Genomic DNA, 22,256 nt, shown 5'->3' on the forward strand with positions numbered 1-22,256 from the left:
TGTTACCCATGTTTTGACTAACAGATGTTGAACTGCAAAGAAAAAGCAGGCAGATACCTTGGTGATGGAAAGTTATCTGTTTCATGTCCAAGAATGATATGTACCTAATGTTGGAGTTCATTTAATATAAAGACCAGAGAGATACTGATACCCACTGACCTTCAGATTATTGAAGAAGCTTAAATATTTGGTCGTCAGTATTAACCTCCACTAAATGAACGGGGAAGTTAGAAGGCTGGAATCTGTAAGGGAGTGTCCAGAAGGGTGAAGGGAAGAGCAAATGATTAGAGCAAGTTCAAGCTGGCAAAAATGGTGACTTTTTTTTAATGTTGTACCAGAACAAGTACTCTTGAACCTAAGCTGTATATTCAGGTAATTTTTATTTTCCTTTCTGTTGCTGACTTTTTTCCTGCCAAGACCCCTAGTTATGATGCATGTTGTGCATTGCTTTCAGATTAGCTCCAGTTTTACATGAAATTATTTAAAATGATACTAGGGTCTCTATTTGCATGTGCAAACTGTTAAAATTACACACTGGTTTTAATGTTTGGGTTAATAGCCTTGGAGTCCTTCAGTCCAGCCCTTTTGATTTTTATTTAGTTCCTGAAAGCTGCCAAATAATTGTGGAGGGATGGCAACTGTTGGAGTTAACTGTTGATTTCAATTAAGAACAAGTTGTGTTATAACTAGACTTGGTGTTCCAGGATGACAAGATTTCTACTACCAAATCAAATGAAGTGTCTCCTGCTAGCTATTTGGATGAAAGATTGGCAATCCTAACACATTGTCCAGATGAATCCAGTGCTACGTTTCATAAGAATGAGATTGGTCTATGTTTATGTTGCAGGTAATGCAGTAGATGGACAATCTAGAGCTAGGGCTCAAAAGTGAAGATGGCTTAAGTGGTGCAAACTTCGTGCTGCCTAATATGAAACCACTCTTGCATCGCTAATTCTAGGGAAAGGAGAGGGAGTCTTGACCATTACATGGCTTGCTAAAGTTACTGTATGAATTCTAGTAGCACAGTGAGACTAAGGTTATGCAAAAGAATAGAGACTGCTGAGGTAAGGTGAACGTTTATTGTTTGGTAGCTTCGTCTTGTCACATGACTGAGGAAACGATCCGTGCCATTGCGTCACTTCCTGTGATGTTTACTCATCTCTTACTAATTCATACTGTCAGACTTAACCCGTTATACTACATCTCCCTCGGCATTCACCTATCCACTATACAGTCTTCGCCGTGTGTGCTGATGTTTGCTGGCTGTAATTCACATTTTTCATTGTGTTCTATATTTTCATTTATCTACCCAAGCGGCGTTATAAAGGTATGCTATTAAATAATCCTTTACTCGTTTTACTCTAGGAAGTAACTACTAAGTCTGTGTGAAGGGGATCTTTTGCCATACTGATAGTACATCGTATGGAACGGGGTTATGTATCTTTAAGATCGTAACAGAATATCCTTTCATATCCCATCTGTAAATAGTCACTTATAAAACATGTTGATACAATAAAAGTCATGAAAGTACCACTACACAATGAATTCTCAAAAACAAAAGAATCGGATGGTCAAGCAGAGCAGTATAAATTGAATAAAATTAATCTATATTTCAGGAGCATCAGATGAAATGATTAAAATGGGAAAGATGTGTTGCATTGGCGTTACCTTTATAAAGTTACGTTACTTTAACAAAGCACTTACAACAAAAAATTGCTTTTGAAGTGCAGTCATTGCCTACGTAATATGGAATCCAAATAGCATACTTCCTGCTAGTGATTTCATAAACTGTGAGGAAAGTACAATGATCATACTTAAAGAAGAATGTTGTGCTCTTCTAATCGTGTCTCCTCTGCAGCCATAGCTCCATCTTTCCAGGATAAGTTTAGTAAATAATTCTAAGGTGTAGGAGACTCCGAATGCTGTTGGTGTTGGGCTGGGCTTGGCGCTGGGATGGGATTGGCGGAGGGGCGTGTTACTGATGGGTTCCGGGTCCGGGCCGTGGGGCTGAGGCGGAGAAAGCAGCTCCCCGGCCACAGGAGTAATGTTGATGCGGGGACTGAATCGGTGGCTAAAAGTGGGAATAGTTCCCGGCTTTTCTCCTCCTGTAGAGACACCCAGGCCGGCCTGGACAGCTACTGGAATCCGCTTCTACTCAGCGGGTAGGTACCGTTGCTAGCGCCAAACTTTACGCGGCGAGTTTGGAAACAAAGAACTTGTGGCCCTGGAAACCGCTTCATTGTAATGCTGCGGTCAAATTATTGCTGGTTACTAAGTTAACTAATTTAACTTGTGTAGCTGGAATGAAGGTTGCTGTGACATGAATCTTTTGATATTATTTTGCATCTGTTTCTGTGTCAGTTCCTAGGTTTGCCGGTCGGTTTCTGGGTTTATTTATTCTGAGCCCAACAGACTGGGAATGAAATGCTTTTCTTGGTTTTGTAGAGAGGCAGATTCGAGGATATGATTCCTGCGTAAGGTTATTCATTTCCGTGCGAATTTGGGTTGAGTGATTGAAATCAGTTCATTAAAGTTGATAAAAATAGGTCTTTAAGTTGATTTATAGTTGAGAGGGTCCCGGCCTGGCTACCGGGAGAGGAGACACAGAGTGGCTGAATGTTTTTGCACAAATTGTTCACTGAGAACAGACCCTAAAGCTCACGGGTTCTAACAGCGTCATGAGTGTGACCACAGTAACTTGTCTAAAACTCGTGAATCTAATGACAACAAGTTCTTTGTGTTTAAATAAATTTGATTTCGTTTCAGAACGTGTTTTTAATTAAATTTAAATTTAAATTTCATTCAAATAATCAAATAGATTTCATATGTGTGCTGATACAACTGATTCGTTATTGTGAATACTATTGAAAAATATTTTCTTAAAAGGGTATGTTGTTTCAGATGTCCCCAAAAAATGCTGCCAGCCAGACCTGAGTTTCTCCAGCATTTTTTTTGGTTTCCAATCTGCAGTTCTGTGTACCTAAAGACAATGACAGCAGGTGCATGAAACACCGCCGCACCAAGTCACACACTGGTTTCTTTGTGACTGCGATCAAAATCCTGGACCTCTGCCTAATAGCTGTGTAGGAGCACCTTCACCACACACAACTCCAGTAGTTCAAGAAAGTCTACCGCCATCTTTTCAAGGGGAATGAGGGGTGGGCAATAAATGCTCAATAAATTGTCAGTGAAGCCTGCATTTGGAAAATTTATTTTTGAAAGAATTTTTTAAAATCAACCTGTTCAGGGATATTATTACGCACCTTTTAGAACAGGTGGGACTTGAACCCAAATCTCCTGGCTTTGTTTTGTTAAAACAATTATCCTGGTTATTTTAAACGAGTTTGCAACATTTGTTTAGCTTTATTAGAATGGGCCAAAAATTTAGGTTTCAACTTGACATAGTCGACTTAACACATACAATGTACAACTGGCAACAAAATGAATCTTAAAATATTTTTGATTTGTCCAGAGATGATGTGCACCTTTTGGAGCAGGTGAGACTTGAACCCAGGTCTCCTGGTTCAGAGACCGAGTCAGGAGGCTTAAGTTCATGTCCCACCTTCAAAGGTGTGTAATAACATCTCTGAACAGATTGAGCTATTGAATTATCTCAGCCCCTTCATCCACAAACTGTTTTTGTTCACATTGGCTGATTTTAAGTTTAGCAGTTCATACACATTTATAGCAGTGGCAGTGTAAACTTCCAGCTAAGTAGTTTAAGTAATTTGAGACATTTGCAATTGACCAAAGTGCTGTCGGTCTGGAATCACAATCCAGATTTGGACAAACAGAGCAGATTTCCTTCCCTGAAGAACAAGACTTGTTTTAAAAAAAAACAGCTTCACAGATAATATTACTAGTTCATTCATTCAGCTGAATTTCCATAGTGGGATTTGAACTCCTCTTTCCACATTGACTAGTAAAATTGACTGGAATAGACCCGCTAAATCGTCATTTCCTTTTGAGATTAATTAAACTTGGTGTGGTGTTAACATTATCGTCCATATCTGAATGCTGTAGAATATTACTGCCAACCTAAAACAACTACATTAGATCTGGTTGGGACAGTCTGTTATATCTAACTGTAGCTTCTGTTTGTATTTGTCTGTTGCAACTTATTGATTAGAATTGATGTGATGGACAAACAAAAGTCCAATTCAGAGCACCCTTCACTGTGCCTCTTTATGGTTTACGTAATTCCTGTCAAGTCAAATTTTCAGCTTATGTTAGAATGCAGTAAATTCTGCAGCTAAATAGTATCTCAAACATTCTCTGTCGTATTTGCATATTTATTTTCTGCCCACATTGACTTCCAGGTGAACCTGACGAGCTACATGGAAGCTAATGGTTATCAGAGGTAGGCAAGTGTGTGCAGTTGATACATCAGTCAGATTAGTCACAATCTTCATGGAGGAACAGGCTAGAGAGGGAACATCATCTCTAAAATCAATACCACTCTTTCAGAACAAACATGTTTTTGCAGAATCTCCCAAACCCATTCTGTGTCACCCAAGGACAAGACAGCAACTGTGTGATACACTGCTGCACCGTGTCTCTCTCTATCCTTCCTTCCTTTGTGATCATTTGATCAAAATCCTGGACCTCTGCCTGATCACTCTGTGGGAGCACCTTTGCCACACAGGCTGCAGTGATTCAAGAAAGTCACCACCAACTTTTCAAGAGCAACTAGGTATGGACAGGAAGATGCTGGTCATTGTCAGTGAAGCCTGCATTTGGAAAATTATTTTTAAAGTTTTTTTTCCTTTTTAAATTTGACCTGTTCAAGCATGATATCACACACCACTAGAGCAGGTGGAACTTGAAGCCAGGCTTCCTAATTCAAAGATAGGGAGATTACCTTCACACCACAAGAGCCTTTAATTTTTTTAAATGCTGTTGTTAGCCATTTAAATCAGCTGTCTAATCGACACAAAATCAGAGCTGACTTTGTATCCAACACATCTAATCTGTTAAATAAATAACATCAATTGCACTTCAGTACAAGCAATTCATATTGAGGCTTGGCATAAATTGCTTGCCCTATTTGCACAGCACTTAATCTAGCTTAATGGCTTGTGACAGATTTATAAATACACAAATAGAGATGTAGTTGTGAAGGAAACCACCGCTTCAAGGTTGCTTGAATGGACAATATATTTTGTTCTTGCAACTGAACCCCTCTGAATGTTGGTGTGAATTTGAAAAATAGCAAGTTTTTTTTTAAACTGCCTCGACCCCCTTACTGCTGATAAATGTTTAAACATCTACATGTAAAGTGCACTCACATTTGGGAAGCAATCTTCAAATAAAATTTAGTCCTATGGTTAAAGCAGTGTTGCCGTATGAACACCTGGGATAGTCAGTGCTTTCCAATGGACAAATTTGGTATTCGAGGGCAGTTAGGTTCTGATGGATTTCTGTAAAGCATTATTACACACTTTTTACAATGGGCTTTTCTACTTCTAGCAAAGCTTGTACCTGAGATTTTGAGCTATAAAGTGAATTGATATTGTTTCTTTTGTGACTTTGTGTACACATTTTCATACTGAAAATAGTCATGTTTGTTCATTTGGGGTTCACTGTTTTAAGCTGTTATTAAAAAAGTGTATTGCCTATAAATATACAAAAAGCAGTAATTCATGCCTATGAGACTATTCTACCATTCTGTTTGATCATTGTTGCTTTGGTTCCATGATGTCTGACAGTCAACAGGAATTCCAATGGGATTTTTGAATGTAATAATATGAAATAATGAAATACCCCAAACTCTTTCTTAATATGCTTCTCATTAATCATCCTGTGTCGTATGGATACATCCTTACTAAGAATAAGTGTTTTTGGGGAGAGGGAGGGGAAGGTGGTTGAGGAAATTGGGGTCAGGGAGGAAGAGAGGAAGTGTTCTGGGGGGTGATCTATGGAGTGGTGGATAGAGAGGGAGGGAAAGTTGGATTGGGCTTAGATATAATCACATTAACTTCTAATCTTCCGCCTCATTTAGGGATTGTTACGATTCGTGAGCAAACACTGGTGGCTGTGAAACCAGATGGTGTCCAGAGGCGGCTTGTGGGAGAAATCATCCAACGTTTTGAGAAGAGGGGATTCCAGCTTATGGGGCTGAAACTTGTGCAGGTACAGTAAGGTGCAACTGATAGACCAGGTCTGCCAGAGTTGGTGGCATAGTTGTGTACGGTCTGTATAGAGTTGTCATTGGGTCCTCAGCATAGACTCCAAACCCCGTTATGTCCCATGACATCAAGTCAAACCCAAACAAGGAAGTTTTTCTGCTGGTATCATCTATCCTTGCTCTTAAGCTATTCAATCAGTACTCTTTCATGTTGGAGATGGTGATAGCAAAAATGTATTGACTGGGGTCACATAGAGTTATACAGCACTGAAACAGACTCTTCAGTCCAATCAGTCCATTGCCAAACATAATCCAAAATAAACTAGTCCTAACTGCCTACTCCTGGCCTATATCCTTCCAAACCTTTCCTATTCAAATAACTATCCAAATGTCTTTCAAATATTTTAATTTACTTGCATCCACCACTTCCTTAGGAAGTTTATTCTACACACCAACCATAATTCAAAGAATTATGTACCTGCATCCCTAGGTCCCTCTGTTCTACAACACTACTCAAGGCACTACTGTTAACTTTATAAGCCCTGCCCTTGCTTGTTGTACCAAAATGCAATACCTCGCGTTTATCCAGATTGAATCCGTCTGCCATTTTCAGTCCACTGCCCACTTGACCAAGATCCCTTTTGTAATCTTCGAAAACCTTCTTCACTGTCTACTATGCCACTAATTCTGGTGTCAGTCTCACTGTCCATCACCAACAATATCTCATAACACTAATTCTGACTGAGCTGGCTGAGTTCTGTGCCAGACAGGGAGTGTATCAAGTGATGAGGGAACAAACGGGCAAAATCCAATGGAACCATGATCTCTCAAATATATCTGTTGTAGATGCATTTGTCCATAATAATTAGGTGGGAATGATGAAGGAATCATTTGTGAAGACAAGATCCTGTTTTCATACAGAGCATCATGTTGTATCACTGTTAAACAGGATACATTCCGAACAGGTGGAACACTGAACTGTCAGCAAAATTGAATTCAACAACACCAGTTACCTCATGGCCCAGCATATCCTTCACATCCATCATCAAGACAAGGGATCAACCCTGGTTCAATGAAGTATGCAGGAAGGCATGCTAGGTACATCACCAGGCATTCCTAAAAATGAGTTGTTGAACTAGTGGCACTTTAACATGGAACTACATTGTAAACCAAATAGCTGAAGCAGCAATAAATAGACAGAAACTAGCAGTCCTTTGCAAATAGATGATGTCAAAGCTCTAAGGTTGTGAATAGAGGTGGGCAATTAATCTAACTGCATCTGAAGGCTCCGTTGATAGTCTTGTCTTCATTGATGGTGAGCCTAACATATTGATGCAAATTGCAAGGTGGAAGTAATTGCAATCATTTTGAACTAGAAGTGCCAAGTGGACAATCTATCGTGTCTGTCACCTGTATTGTATATACCAATTTTCTACCAAGTCAGTTCACTCCATGTGTCAAGAAACAGCTGAGAACACTGGATACTGCAGAAACTGGTTGTTTCAGTGCATTGAGTATAGGAGTTGGGAGGTCTCATTGTGGCTGTGCAGGATATTGGTTAGGCCACTTTTAGAATACAGCATTCAATTCTGGTGTCCCTGCTAAAGGAAGAAATGTTAAGGGTTGGAGCGTTTGAGCTCTAGAGATAGGCTGGGGCTATTTACCCTGGACTGTGGAGGCTGAGGGGTGACCTTTTTATAGGGGTTTATAAAATGAGGGACATAAATGGGGTGGATAGCCAAGGTCTTTTCCCCAGGATAGTGGAGTCCAAAACTAGAGGGCATAGGTTTAAAGTGACAGGGGAAAGATTTAAAAGGCACCTGGGGGGCAACTTGTTCACACCGAGGGTGGAGTATGGAATGTGATGCCAGAGGAAGTGGTGGAGGTGGGTACAATTAAACACTTAAAAGCCGTCTGGATGGGTATATGAAAAAGTAGGGTTTAGAGGGATATGGACCAAATGCTGACAAATGGGACTAGATTAATTTAGGGTATCTGGTCAGCAGGGACAAGTTGGACCTAAGCGTCTGTTTCCGTGCTGTACACCTGACTATAATAATATTGAAAACCTGCACTCTGAACTGGCATAGCCAAACTGTCATTACAGCTGCAACCCTGACGTCTACCCAACAACATGGAAAATGTAAGCCATTTAAATAGTGACTGCAAGAATAAATTAGAGGTACTGAATAATCTCTGTCCGGAGTCCTCAAAGCCTGTTCAGCATCTACAAAAGTCAGGAGTGTGATGGAATACTCTTCAGTTGTTCGAATGAGTGCAGCTCAACTCTATCCAGGACAAAGTTGTGCACTTGTGGGTACTGCTCCAATGTAAACATTCATTGTCTGCACTGCAAGCACAATGGCAGTATCAGGTGCGTACACAAGATGAGCTGCAGGAACTTACCAAGACTGCTTCAACAGCTCCTTCCAAAGTCCATGACCACTTCAACCTAGAACAGTGGTCTTTAATTTGTAGATGGTGATTTACTGTCAGAATCTGACAGTCAATCTCATCACATGCCTGCATTCCCCTACAACATGCCAACATGCACCTCCATTGTCATGCTGCTGCATGACATTTGCTTCTGGGGGTCACACAGCTAGCAAACATGTATGCTATCAACAGGCACTTCCAAGTCTTATGAAATCTTGTCCTCCATAATGGACTGTTAAAATCTTACCAACAACCAATGTTAGGCTAATCGGCCTGTGACTTTTGGTCTTTTGCCTTTCTCCCTTTTTGAACAGGAGATCATGTTAGCAATTTTCCAGCCCTCTGGGACTCTCCCTGACTCTAGCAATTCCTGAAAGATGACTACTAATGCCTCCACTATCTCCTGAAGAACTCCTAAGGTGTAGTCCATCTGGTCCTGGTAATGTATCCACCTTCAGGCCATTCACTTTTTCTAGCACGTTCTCCTTGATGGCCACCATACATAGTTCTCCCCCAACTTTCGAATTGTTTGGGATATTACTCGTGTCTTCCACTGTGTAAACTGATGCAAAGTAATTCAGCCATTTCCTTATTCGCTACTACTATCTCTCCAGCTTCATTTTCCAGCAGTCCAATGTCCACTTTTACTTCTCTCTTGCCCTTTATCTAAAGAAACTCTTACTGTCCTCCTTTTATATTACTGGCAAGCTTACCCTCATATTTAATCTCCTTCCTTTTTGTATCTTTTGCTACCCTCTGGTCTTTAGAAGCTTCCTAATCCTCAAGTTTCCCACCGCCCTTTGCCACATTATATGCTTTGTCTTTTGCTTTTATGCTCTCCTTGACTTCCCTAGTCAGCCATGGTTACCTCATCGTCCTAGCGTCATGCTGCTTTTTCCTAGGGATGAATTTTTGCTGTCTCCTGAATTACTCGTAGAAACTCCTGCCATTGTCCTTCCTGCTAGCAACAGCCTCCTGTGTCTCCCGCATTTCCCGCAACTCATCCCTCACACCACCCTACTGCGATAACAACCAAAACAGAATCCCCCTCATCCTCACGTACCACCCCACCAACCTCCAGATCCAACGCATCATCGTCCGACACTGCCACCATCTGCAATCCAACCCCCCCCCCCCCCCCCCCCAACCAAAGACACTTTTCTCCCCACCCTAATCTTCTTTTCAGAGAGACCACACTCTACAGGACTCCCTTATCTGCTACATCTTCCCCCTCACCCTCATCCCAGGCCCCAAGAAGACTTCCACATCAAGCAGATGTTCACCTGCACATCTGCTAATGTGGTAACTGTTCCCGTTGTGGCCTCCTCTACATCGGAGAAACCAAGCGGAGGCTTGGGGACCGTTTTGCAGAACACCTATGTTCGGTTTGCAATAAACAACAGCACCTCCCAGTCACAAACTATTTCAACTACCCCCTCCCAATCCACAGATGACACGTCCATCCTGGGCCTCCTGCCACAACAATGCTACCTGAAGATTGCAGGAACAGCAACTCATATTCCGCTTTGATACCCTTTGGGCTGCAGGAATCCCATGTGGACTTCAAAATCTCCCCTCCCCCTACCACATCCCAAAACCAGCCCAGCTTGTTCCTGCCTCCCTAACCTGTCCTTCCTCCCACCTCAAGGCCCACCCCCATCTCCTACCTACTAACCTCATCCCACCCCCTTGACCTGTCCATCCTCCATGGACTGACCTCCCTACCTCCCCAGCTACACTCACTTTTACTGGCTCCATTCCTGCCTCTCTTTTTGACCTGTCTGTCTCCTCTCCACCCGTCGTCTCCTCTCCACCCGTCGTCTCCTCTCCACCCGTCGTCTCCTCTCCACCCGTCGTCTCCTCTCCACCCGTCGTCTCCTCTCCACCCGTCGTCTCCTCTCCACCCGTCGTCTCCTCTCCACCCGTCGTCTCCTCTCCACCCGTCGTCTCCTCTCCACCCGTCGTCTCCTCTCCACCCGTCGTCTCCTCTCCACCCGTCGTCTCCTCTCCACCCGTCGTCTCCTCTCCACCCGTCGTCTCCTCTCCACCCGTCGTCTCCTCTCCACCCGTCGTCTCCTCTCCACCCGTCGTCTCCTCTCCACCCGTCGTCTCCTCTCCACCCGTCGTCTCCTCTCCACCCGTCGTCTCCTCTCCACCCGTCGTCTCCTCTCCACCCGTCGTCTCCTCTCCACCCGTCGTCTCCTCTCCACCCGTCGTCTCCTCTCCACCCGTCGTCTCCTCTCCACCCGTCGTCTCCTCTCCACCCGTCGTCTCCTCTCCACCCGTCGTCTCCTCTCCACCCGTCGTCTCCTCTCCACCCGTCGTCTCCTCTCCACCCGTCGTCTCCTCTCCACCCGTCGTCTCCTCTCCACCCGTCGTCTCCTCTCCACCCGTCGTCTCCTCTCCACCCGTCGTCTCCTCTCCACCCGTCGTCTCCTCTCCACCCGTCGTCTCCTCTCCACCCGTCGTCTCCTCTCCACCCGTCGTCTCCTCTCCACCCGTCGTCTCCTCTCCACCCGTCGTCTCCTCTCCACCCGTCGTCTCCTCTCCACCCGTCGTCTCCTCTCCACCCGTCGTCTCCTCTCCACCCGTCGTCTCCTCTCCACCCGTCGTCTCCTCTCCACCCGTCGTCTCCTCTCCACCCGTCGTCTCCTCTCCACCCGTCGTCTCCTCTCCACCCGTCGTCTCCTCTCCACCCGTCGTCTCCTCTCCACCCGTCGTCTCCTCTCCACCCGTCGTCTCCTCTCCACCCGTCGTCTCCTCTCCACCCGTCGTCTCCTCTCCACCCGTCGTCTCCTCTCCACCCGTCGTCTCCTCTCCACCCGTCGTCTCCTCTCCACCCGTCGTCTCCTCTCCACCCGTCGTCTCCTCTCCACCCGTCGTCTCCTCTCCACCCGTCGTCTCCTCTCCACCCGTCGTCTCCTCTCCACCCGTCGTCTCCTCTCCACCCGTCGTCTCCTCTCCACCCGTCGTCTCCTCTCCACCCGTCGTCTCCTCTCCACCCGTCGTCTCCTCTCCACCCGTCGTCTCCTCTCCACCCGTCGTCTCCTCTCCACCCGTCGTCTCCTCTCCACCCGTCGTCTCCTCTCCACCCGTCGTCTCCTCTCCACCCGTCGTCTCCTCTCCACCCGTCGTCTCCTCTCCACCCGTCGTCTCCTCTCCACCCGTCGTCTCCTCTCCACCCGTCGTCTCCTCTCCACCCGTCGTCTCCTCTCCACCCGTCGTCTCCTCTCCACCCGTCGTCTCCTCTCCACCCGTCGTCTCCTCTCCACCCGTCGTCTCCTCTCCACCCGTCGTCTCCTCTCCACCCGTCGTCTCCTCTCCACCCGTCGTCTCCTCTCCACCCGTCGTCTCCTCTCCACCCGTCGTCTCCTCTCCACCCGTCGTCTCCTCTCCACCCGTCGTCTCCTCTCCACCCGTCGTCTCCTCTCCACCCGTCGTCTCCTCTCCACCCGTCGTCTCCTCTCCACCCGTCGTCTCCTCTCCACCCGTCGTCTCCTCTCCACCCGTCGTCTCCTCTCCACCCGTCGTCTCCTCTCCACCCGTCGTCTCCTCTCCACCCGTCGTCTCCTCTCCACCCGTCGTCTCCTCTCCACCCGTCGTCTCCTCTCCACCCGTCGTCTCCTCTCCACCCGTCGTCTCCTCTCCACCCGTCGTCTCCTCTCCACCCGTCGTCTCCTCTCCACCCGTCGTCTCCTCTCCACCCGTCGTCTCCTCTCCACCCGTCGTCTCCTCTCCACCCGTCGTCTCCTCTCCACCCGTCGTCTCCTCTCCACCCGTCGTCTCCTCTCCACCCGTCGTCTCCTCTCCACCCGTCGTCTCCTCTCCACCCGTCGTCTCCTCTCCACCCGTCGTCTCCTCTCCACCCGTCGTCTCCTCTCCACCCGTCGTCTCCTCTCCACCCGTCGTCTCCTCTCCACCCGTCGTCTCCTCTCCACCCGTCGTCTCCTCTCCACCCGTCGTCTCCTCTCCACCCGTCGTCTCCTCTCCACCCGTCGTCTCCTCTCCACCCGTCGTCTCCTCTCCACCCGTCGTCTCCTCTCCACCCGTCGTCTCCTCTCCACCCGTCGTCTCCTCTCCACCCGTCGTCTCCTCTCCACCCGTCGTCTCCTCTCCACCCGTCGTCTCCTCTCCACCCGTCGTCTCCTCTCCACCCGTCGTCTCCTCTCCACCCGTCGTCTCCTCTCCACCCGTCGTCTCCTCTCCACCCGTCGTCTCCTCTCCACCCGTCGTCTCCTCTCCACCCGTCGTCTCCTCTCCACCCGTCGTCTCCTCTCCACCCGTCGTCTCCTCTCCACCCGTCGTCTCCTCTCCACCCGTCGTCTCCTCTCCACCCGTCGTCTCCTCTCCACCCGTCGTCTCCTCTCCACCCGTCGTCTCCTCTCCACCCGTCGTCTCCTCTCCACCCGTCGTCTCCTCTCCACCCGTCGTCTCCTCTCCACCCGTCGTCTCCTCTCCACCCGTCGTCTCCTCTCCACCCGTCGTCTCCTCTCCACCCGTCGTCTCCTCTCCACCCGTCGTCTCCTCTCCACCCGTCGTCTCCTCTCCACCCGTCGTCTCCTCTCCACCCGTCGTCTCCTCTCCACCCGTCGTCTCCTCTCCACCCGTCGTCTCCTCTCCACCCGTCGTCTCCTCTCCACCCGTCGTCTCCTCTCCACCCGTCGTCTCCTCTCCACCCGTCGTCTCCTCTCCACCCGTCGTCTCCTCTCCACCCGTCGTCTCCTCTCCACCCGTCGTCTCCTCTCCACCCGTCGTCTCCTCTCCACCCGTCGTCTCCTCTCCACCCGTCGTCTCCTCTCCACCCGTCGTCTCCTCTCCACCCGTCGTCTCCTCTCCACCCGTCGTCTCCTCTCCACCCGTCGTCTCCTCTCCACCCGTCGTCTCCTCTCCACCCGTCGTCTCCTCTCCACCCGTCGTCTCCTCTCCACCCGTCGTCTCCTCTCCACCCGTCGTCTCCTCTCCACCCGTCGTCTCCTCTCCACCCGTCGTCTCCTCTCCACCCGTCGTCTCCTCTCCACCCGTCGTCTCCTCTCCACCCGTCGTCTCCTCTCCACCCGTCGTCTCCTCTCCACCCGTCGTCTCCTCTCCACCCGTCGTCTCCTCTCCACCCGTCGTCTCCTCTCCACCCGTCGTCTCCTCTCCACCCGTCGTCTCCTCTCCACCCGTCGTCTCCTCTATCCATCTTTTATCCGCCTCCACCCCTCTCCCTATTTATTTCAGAATCCCCTCCTCCACAACGCCGCCCCCCCCCCCCCCCCCCGAATTTCTGAAGAAGGGTCTATGCCCGAAATATCAGCCTTCCTCCTCCTCTCTGACTTGGCCTGCTGTGTTCATCCAGCTCTACACCTTGTTATTAATGATTAGCCCTACCTTTTGCTGATGGTTTAGGGGAAACAAAATGACTTGAGCTTTCAAACAGGTCTTCCGCTCAGTTTTCTTTGTACCAAACATGTTCAAGGAAAAATACAACAGTGCTGCCCATGGCAAACTAATCCTCCTTGCTGATGTGAGGTGGTTAAGTGAGGGGAAGACTCTTACAAGATATTTTAGCTCTAATGCCTTAAGTTGTCACTTTTTTAAAAATCAAGATATGCAGTGAGCTGTCAGACAGTACGTAATTGTTCAACTTCAAGATCTTTACAGATCTGTAAAACTGAAGATCTCCATTTTAAACTGTACAGCAGGGAGAGGGACTTAGCACACATGATCAGAGCTGTGAGGGCATTCAAATTGAAACTGAGGTCTGTGGTCCTCACAACTGAAAATAAGACACTAACATTTCAAGTCTGGATAAAATACTAGAAAAAATATTCAAAGACAAAAATGGTTCCATCCAGGAAACCTGTGTGCACACCTTAAACTTGGGGCATTCAATAGGTGATTTATGGAATTAGATGTGATGGAACAAATTGTTAAGTTGACATTGGTTACGAAATTTCATCAAGTGTTTGATTTTACAAAACAGTGGAGATGACATGAAGATAATCAATCTGTAAAAGGTCATTGAGCTGAAAGATCATGGGGCACTGACATTGGAAACTGCAACAGTAGAAAAACACCCACTTCTGTCATCCTGTGCTTTTAAAGGGAAAGCCTCCTTTGACTCCACATAACTGTGTTCTCCCAAATGAAGATAATCAAGTCCAAGTGTGTTAGACCTGTCTGTCTCAAAACACCCATCTGTCAGACATTACTGGCAGTTTTACTACAATCTAGACCACATTATCTGCTATTGCATTGTAGTCATAAGTGTCGCACTGACTCTTGAGTAAAGGATAAAAATGCAATATTATGTTATGGTTTTACGTATATAAGCATTAAAATGTGTTTATTTTGTATTTTCTTCAGAGTAGATATGGGAGTTGCACTTAAATTCAGAATGATTGTATACTTAAAATGGTTGAAGCCCACTAATATAAAACGACAAAGGTAGCAGGATCTTGGGTTACATTCTCCTCCAGGCCACATACCAGCCAGACATTGGAACTGTATCCTCACTCATGCACTGTTTGTCAGAGAAATTCTTCCTGAAGTACATGGGTTTGCCAAGTGAATGACACTTTTAGCCTCTTGGACCACTATCACTTTCTGAAAGAAAGTTAGGGACAAGTAATAAAAGATGGTCTTGCTAGAAATGACCACAGCCCATGAAATAATTAAATTGTAATTACAGCCATTATTTTTGTTACTGATTGCAGGAGGAACCACCAACAGATTATGGGATCTTTTAGATCCTTTTGGTTTAACATTTTGTCCAAATGCCAGCCTCTGGCTACATGGTGCTCTCCCAGTGCCCTGGTCAAGCCCCTCACTCCACTAACACTTTATTTTAGTGTATATATGACATTTTGTTCTTCTGGTGGGTTTACAGGATCAGTCACTGGAGTTGTAAAATATCAAGTTAGAAAATACATACTTGGGGGCTTCAGTGGGCTGAAAGTGAGCTTGACTAACACATTCAATTACTTTATTTCAGCCCACTCGAGATGTGCTTTTGAAGCACTATCATGATCTGCAAGAAAAGCCTTTCTATTCTGCATTGATCCAATACATGAGTTCAGGACCCATTGTTGTTATGGTAAGAAATGGCCAGAAATGGTAATGCAGTGTTGTTTTTCTTTTGAAGGCATTGATGTCTGAATCTGAGATTCAAATGCACAAGGACAATATATGGAAGGTGCTGTTTTGGGACTTGAACATTTATACTGAAGATCATTCAATGGCATCTTCCAACTTGGCAGCAGAGGTGAGGGGGATGCCACCGTGTACACAGTCATCTCCCCCCTCTGACTGGATATCCAAAGAGTCTTGTTTGTTGCTGTGTGGTGGAAAGTGGTAGGGTAATTCCTGCCCGTTTTTTTTTCCATCTCTTTCTAAACCTCCTGCACTTTCTTTCTGGTCCCTGCCATTAAAGCATCATATCAGCTGTGCAAGCAAATGGTGAATGAAGCCTGAACCTCCTGCCTTGTTGTCTTGAGTTAATGATGTTTTTTTGTCTTGCAGGTTTGGGAGGGTTGTGATGTAGTGCGTATATCCCGTATGATGGTGGGTGACACTGATCCTGCCTTGGCTCAGCCAGGAACTGTGAGAGGAGACTTATGTGTACACATAAGCAGGTAGGGTCCAGATGAGATAAAATAACTTACTCCGAAAATCTTACACTGAATTAGCTACACCAGAGATGAAAGTAAGTTTGATCTTGGCTGGATTGCCTATGGAGACAAATCAGCCAACCCCACTCACCACAGATCTCCTGCTAGGGACATGCAGTAAGAACAGAGATTAAGTGTTCAACTGATTGGTATTGAAATCTGTTTAAGCTTAGTTTTTGGGAAGATGTGTAACTCAGGGTGTGGATGAGGTTGTAGACATACTCGCCAAGCTGGTGGGTTTGTTTGCAAACGTTTCATCACCCTGCTCGGTAATGTCATCCATGCACCTCCGGTCCTCTTTACAAATCTGCAACCCCATTGACATCACCAGAAACACACTGACTATCTTACCAAGCAGGGTAACAAAATGCTTGCAACTAAACCCACCAGATCCACAAGCAAGTCTACAACCTGTGTTCCAAACCGTTTTGGTAGAAGTGAATGAATAGAGGAAAATATTCACACTCTGTGGCCACAGCCAGCATAGCAGTTTTGAGTCTGCTCCACCATTCAGTATAATCATTGTTAATTCTCTAATTCTACTCACTGCCCAAAAATTAAAGGAAACATGATCAGTCTTACTGAATGTAATTGACCATCTATACCGTTCTGGAGTATAGAAATCTTAATCTTCGAAAAGTCTCCTTCCCTCAGTCCAAAATGATTGACCCTTACTTTTTGAGACTATGATTCCCCAGTACTAAACTTTCCATTTAAGGAAAGCAGCGCCTCTCAGCAGCAGCAGAATTGTATTCCACCATTCTAGTATCCCTCACTCTAATCATTACCATCAATCCAGATGACTTAATTTTTGGCTTAAGAAGAAGTGTAGAAAACAAGACCAAGTGCAGCACCAGGCATTAGTAAGTGTGTGTTGCTGAATGTACAAGTTACAGAACTACAAGCATGCTGAACAAAACCAAAATCCCACAACCAGCAGATTGGATTGAAGTTCTACAGTCCTGCCTCCACCACTGATGAAAGTGATAAACAATTAAACAGCAGCAGCAAGCAGCATTTTGAACATGCATGTTTTTGATATGCTGCTAGAGTTGCTGAGTATTTCCAGCAATTTGTTTTTATAACAATTGAGTGGATGCCAAAGTGGAAAATTGCCCAGTGATGTTCTGTCCACAGCTAGAAATAGCATGGTGGCTATGTTACTGGACTAGTATTCCAGAACTCCAGGCTAATGAGATCAAATCCCACCTTGACAGGTGGTGACGTTTTAATCTAATGATACAGAATAAAGGCTGAATTAATGGTTACTACTAACTGTTCATTGTTGTTTTAAAAATAAATTCTGGTTCACTAATTTCCTTTAGAGAAGGAAATCTGCTGTGCTTACCAGACTGTTCTGCTTGCATCTCCAAAAGTGGATGACTCTTGACTGTCCACATGGACCAAATGAGTGACTCAGAGACAGGAGTTCATATCCCACCTTTTCAAATGAGCAATTCGAATTTTTATTCCAGATTTAAGGAACAAAACCAGCATCAATAATGATCATAGGATTCTGAATTGTTAAAACTCCAGCTGCATCACTAGATGCTCTTGTAAAAAAATGAAATTTGCTACTTTTAAACTGTGACATTTGTGACCTGAGCAATACTGCTGAGAGACTTGATCATTTAATTGTATATAAGGCACCAGCTCTCCCAACTTCTCCAAGAGCAAACAAGAACAGATGTCAAATATTGGCCTTACTGACAAGACTTACCTATTAAAGAAAAACTTCTGTCAAGTTTTAGAAGAGTTCTAAAAAACTTCATTTTCTTAACCTCCCAAATTCAAGATTACAGGTTTATTCTGCTCAATCTCTCTTTAGGATACCGCTCTCATCCCAAGAATTAATCTGCTCATATTCACCCCTCTAAGATTAATGTATCTTGTGGCAAGGTGACCAAAACTACTAAAGGTCTACAAAATTGCAGGAAGAGTTCCTTTTCCTAACCTTTGCAGCAAAACATAAATTGTTTGCCATTTAACTCCTTGCTCTACCTGCTTGCTAATTTTCTGTTGTTCATTTTTGAGGGCTTCAAATCCTTCTGAATTCAACCATTTATTAGTTATATTCAAAAAGGATTTAGTTTTCTCCATTATTCAAACCCAAGTGACCAAGTGAATTTCATAATTACCCAAAATTGAACTCCATTTTCAGCCATTTACCCAATCCACTTAGCTTGTCTATATTCCCTTCATGGCCATCTGTATCCTTCTCCCACCTGCATCTTCAGAAAACGTGGGTACAATTTACTTTATCCTGTCATCTTAGTGATGGATGTCAGTTGTTTTTAAAAAATCTATTGTCAAACCAACATGTTCTGAGGTGTTATTACACATGTGGGATGTGAACCCAGGCCTCCTGGTTCAAAAGGTACCACTGCACCATAAGAGCCCCCTGTATCAAATGTAACCTGCAGGAGAAGTATGGATAAAATAGTTACAGCATAATACCCAGAAAAATGGTCCATTTATCCTTAATTACATTTTCTCTGCCTAGCAATTGTCTATGCTAATATTACTTCTGTCCTACGAACCCTTGTCTTGTGTAACACATTGTGTGGCACTATCTTAAAAATTCTAAAGATACCAAATCTTCCTTTATGCTTCCAACAAAATCCCCATAATCCTAATAAATTTGTCAAATGTGACTTCATTTCAATTGTTGACTAACTAATATTGTGATTTCAGAAGCATACTGTTAGGGTTCTTAAGAATAAATTCCAGCTTTTCTTTTTACTATCAATCTGACTGACTCTGTATTTTCTGGTTTCCTTTGCTGAACAGCAGGATTACATTTATTATATAGGGCCAGTCTAGAAGATCAAAACCAATGCATAAGATCATCATAAATAGGCCATTAAGCCCCTCAAAACTACACATTTTAGATGATCATGTCTGGTCTCAACTTCTCTTGTGTCAGCTCCTCACAGCTGTCATCTCCTAATATTTCAAAAACCTGTCTTCAACTTCTTTAAATGCTTTGTGATCTAACCTCCACTACACTTTTAAATCTGAGAAGCAAACAGATTTCTATGAGTGGTCTTATATTAAACTGACCCTTAATTTGAGATTTCCCACGACTAGAAATGGGGAACAAAACTGTACACAATACTCCAGATATTGACTGACTAACACCCTGATAGTTGTAACAAGACTTCCCTATTTTTAAACTCCAAGTTCCTAGCAATAAAGGCCATAGTCCCAAAACACAGCCCATCAGGTACAAGGGAGCTGGCACATTTGAGTCCCGATTATCTTTTAAAAAATATTAGTTGACCAAAGCTATTTGTGTACACACATCTTGTATTTGACCCTGAACTGAGCTTCCAATGCTGTATCCTCCTCTTTAACTGAAACTAGCTCTTGGGTCTCTGGTTGCAAGTTATTGTTAGTGGATGGCAGACAACTGCATCACACTCAGTAGAAATTCAACCTGAGAACGCTACTAGTTCCTGAGAAATGCAAATATCAACTGTGCTCTATGGCTGCCCTTTAATGGTGAAGCCACTTGACTGTACAGCACTGAAGCCAGTATCATCTAAATTGGAATAAACTGAAATCAGTCAGGAGGCTTGTTACCTGCGGTGTTCCATAGGGATTGGTGCTGGGCCCACTTTTTCTGTTTGTCATTTTTATAATTGTATAGATGAGAATATAAAACACCTAGTTAAGTTTTTAGAATGACACCAAGATCGAAATAGTAGACCATGAAGAAGGTTATCAAAGATTACAAAGAGAACTTGATCAGTTGGGTCAATGAGCTGAAGAGTGGCAGATAGAGTTTAGTTTGGATACATGAAAGGTACTGCATTTTGGTAAAACGAGCAAAGACAATACTCACACAATTAAAAGTATGGTCTTAGGTAGTGTTGAAGAACAGAGATCTAGGCATTCAGGTAAATAATTCTTTAATGTTTGCATCACAGGTAGATACGGTGTTTAAGAAGACTTGGCACACTTGCCTTTGTTGCTTAGACCTTCGAGTTATCCAGGAAGTTGGTGAGGCCTCTTCCGGAGTACTGTGTACAGTTCTGGTCACCCTGTTACAGGAAGGATATTAATAAGCTGGAAAGGGTTCATAAGAGATTTAACAGGATGTTGCTGGGAATGGAGGCTGCGATTGTATTTCACTGGAGCATAAGAGGCTGAGAGGTGACCTTTTATAGAGGTTTATAAAATTGTGGCAGGTGCCTTTTCCCTAGAATGGTGGATTTCAAGACTTGGACCTAATTTTTTTTAAAAGTGAGAAGAGAAGGATTTTAAGAAAGGTTGAGGAACTTTTGTTTTTACAGTGGTTAACGTGTGGAAAGAACTTCTAGAGGAAGTGTTGGATGCTAGTATACAACATTTAAAAGATGCTTAGATAATTACATGAATTTAATGTTTAGAGAGATATAGAGCACAGGCACGTGGGACTAGTTTAGTTTGGGATCATGATCAGCACGTGCTGGTTGAATTGATGTGCCTGTTTTTGTTGTATCACTGACTGTAAATCCAACCCCAAAAACCTGCTTCAGAATCTGTAAGACTCAACATGCTACTGTCCGCTAATCTTTGCAATAACCTGATTCTGCTGTCCTTCCTCACAGAAATGCCATCCATGCCAGTGACTCAGTTGAAGTGGCAAAGAAGGAGATTAGCCTATGGTTCCATAGCACTGAGCTGACAGAATGGGAAAGTTGCACTCTCAAGAACATCTACAATGTTTAAACATCTCTGCTGAATCAGCCACAACAGTAACTACCTCCAGTGACGGTGTGTCGGTCATATTTTTAAAGCTAGAGACATATTTCCATTATTGAGTTTTCTTGAATTCCTTTTAATGGTATTCCAATCTGACTTCATGCTAGGTGCTAGTAAACTGCAATAAAATTCCTGTAAATTACTGATCAGCATTAAAATATTTTCAAGCCAGTTAAATTGATCTTTATTAATTTTCTTATTACAATTCAATGCAAAGTGCCTCACAGGAATGTTATCAGATAGGTGTGCGAAATGCTTGAACTATACCCTAGGTCTTAAGAAATAACTTAAAATGAAAGTTAGTCTGACAGGTTTGTGAAGAGAAGTTGGGCTTCGAGCCAGGCAACTGAACATCTGGCTGCTAGTAGTGGGGAGATTAAAAAGGGGACTGTATGAGTAGCCAGAACCAGGGAAGCCCATGTGAGGCTAGAGGAGGGGTAAAATCACGGAGATTTTAAAACAAGAATAAGAACTTTTAAATCAGAGTTTGGAACCCAAAATACTTTGAAATTTCAAAGCTTAATTTTTTCCCTAAGCTCCTCAGATGGAATCCTTGCTTGCTGTTCTCAACTGTCACTTCTCATCTCAGTCAAATTTGTTTTGTGATTTCAGCACAAAGTTGGGTGAAGTATTAAATGCAGTAGAGTGAGATATCACCATTAAATCAAATGCCTTAGCTGTCCCCTCTGTTGAAAGCACATGTAGGGAAACTGAGTAAATTGAAATGCTTTGGAGAAATCGGTGACTGTGAACCTGTACTTTACAAAGCTGTTGACAGAGTATTTAATGGCAGAGGATGCTTTAGGCTTCATCTACTAACGCAAGTTCCCTTGTAGACGTTACAATCAGGTGGCTCCAGTGCATCCTGTACATTGACATGTATTTGCCATTGTACATATGTTGGCAGATGAGGTCATTGGTGTCCAGGACACAGATCCATAAGCTGCTCTGTCCTGGTTGCATTGGAGTTGTCGTGGGCCTAGATTCATCCATGCAAGTTTTAAAACAAAAAAATTACTACCCTCCTACATGGAATCTTGCTGATAATGAGGAGCCAGACAGAGATTGTGAGACACTTATCAGAATTCAGCTTCAACCCAGCGCTCTCACCCAAAAGGTTGATGTAGTTAACTTTCAAACATTGGTGGCTTCCTCATTTTTATATCTTCAATATCAACAAAATTAAAAGTCCCAAAGGAGCATTTGTAAGCTGATCGAAATATTAGTCAGGGATAGGTTTTAAGGGAGGAAAGTGAGGTTGAAAATTCCAAAACTTGGGCCCTCGGTGACTG

The 22,256-nt window shown here is 44.5% G+C and overlaps 1 protein-coding gene across 3 annotated transcripts; it reads left to right on the top strand.

Moving 5' to 3' along the window:
- Positions 1 to 1,183: 1,183 nt before the first annotated feature.
- Positions 1,184 to 21,141, top strand: nme4 (NME/NM23 nucleoside diphosphate kinase 4). Of its 3 annotated transcripts, XM_059654046.1 has the most exons (6): positions 1,184 to 1,327; positions 4,320 to 4,360; positions 6,002 to 6,132; positions 15,540 to 15,641; positions 16,067 to 16,179; positions 20,811 to 21,141. In XM_059654046.1, exons 2-6 carry the CDS (start codon positions 4,348 to 4,350, stop codon positions 20,929 to 20,931), a joined length of 480 nt encoding a protein of 159 aa, XP_059510029.1. In that variant the 5' UTR covers positions 1,184 to 1,327; positions 4,320 to 4,347; the 3' UTR covers positions 20,932 to 21,141. The 3 variants fall into 3 exon arrangements, with proteins under 3 accessions (XP_059510029.1, XP_048408255.1, XP_048408256.1); XM_048552298.2 differs by lacking the exons at positions 1,184 to 1,327; positions 4,320 to 4,360 and adding an exon at positions 1,974 to 2,162; XM_048552299.1 differs by lacking the exons at positions 1,184 to 1,327; positions 4,320 to 4,360; positions 15,540 to 15,641 and adding an exon at positions 1,974 to 2,162.
- Positions 21,142 to 22,256: the final 1,115 nt, after the last annotated feature.

Source organism: Stegostoma tigrinum, chromosome 23 (genome assembly GCF_030684315.1).
Source record: "Stegostoma tigrinum isolate sSteTig4 chromosome 23, sSteTig4.hap1, whole genome shotgun sequence".
Lineage (NCBI taxonomy): Eukaryota > Metazoa > Chordata > Chondrichthyes > Orectolobiformes > Stegostomatidae > Stegostoma > Stegostoma tigrinum.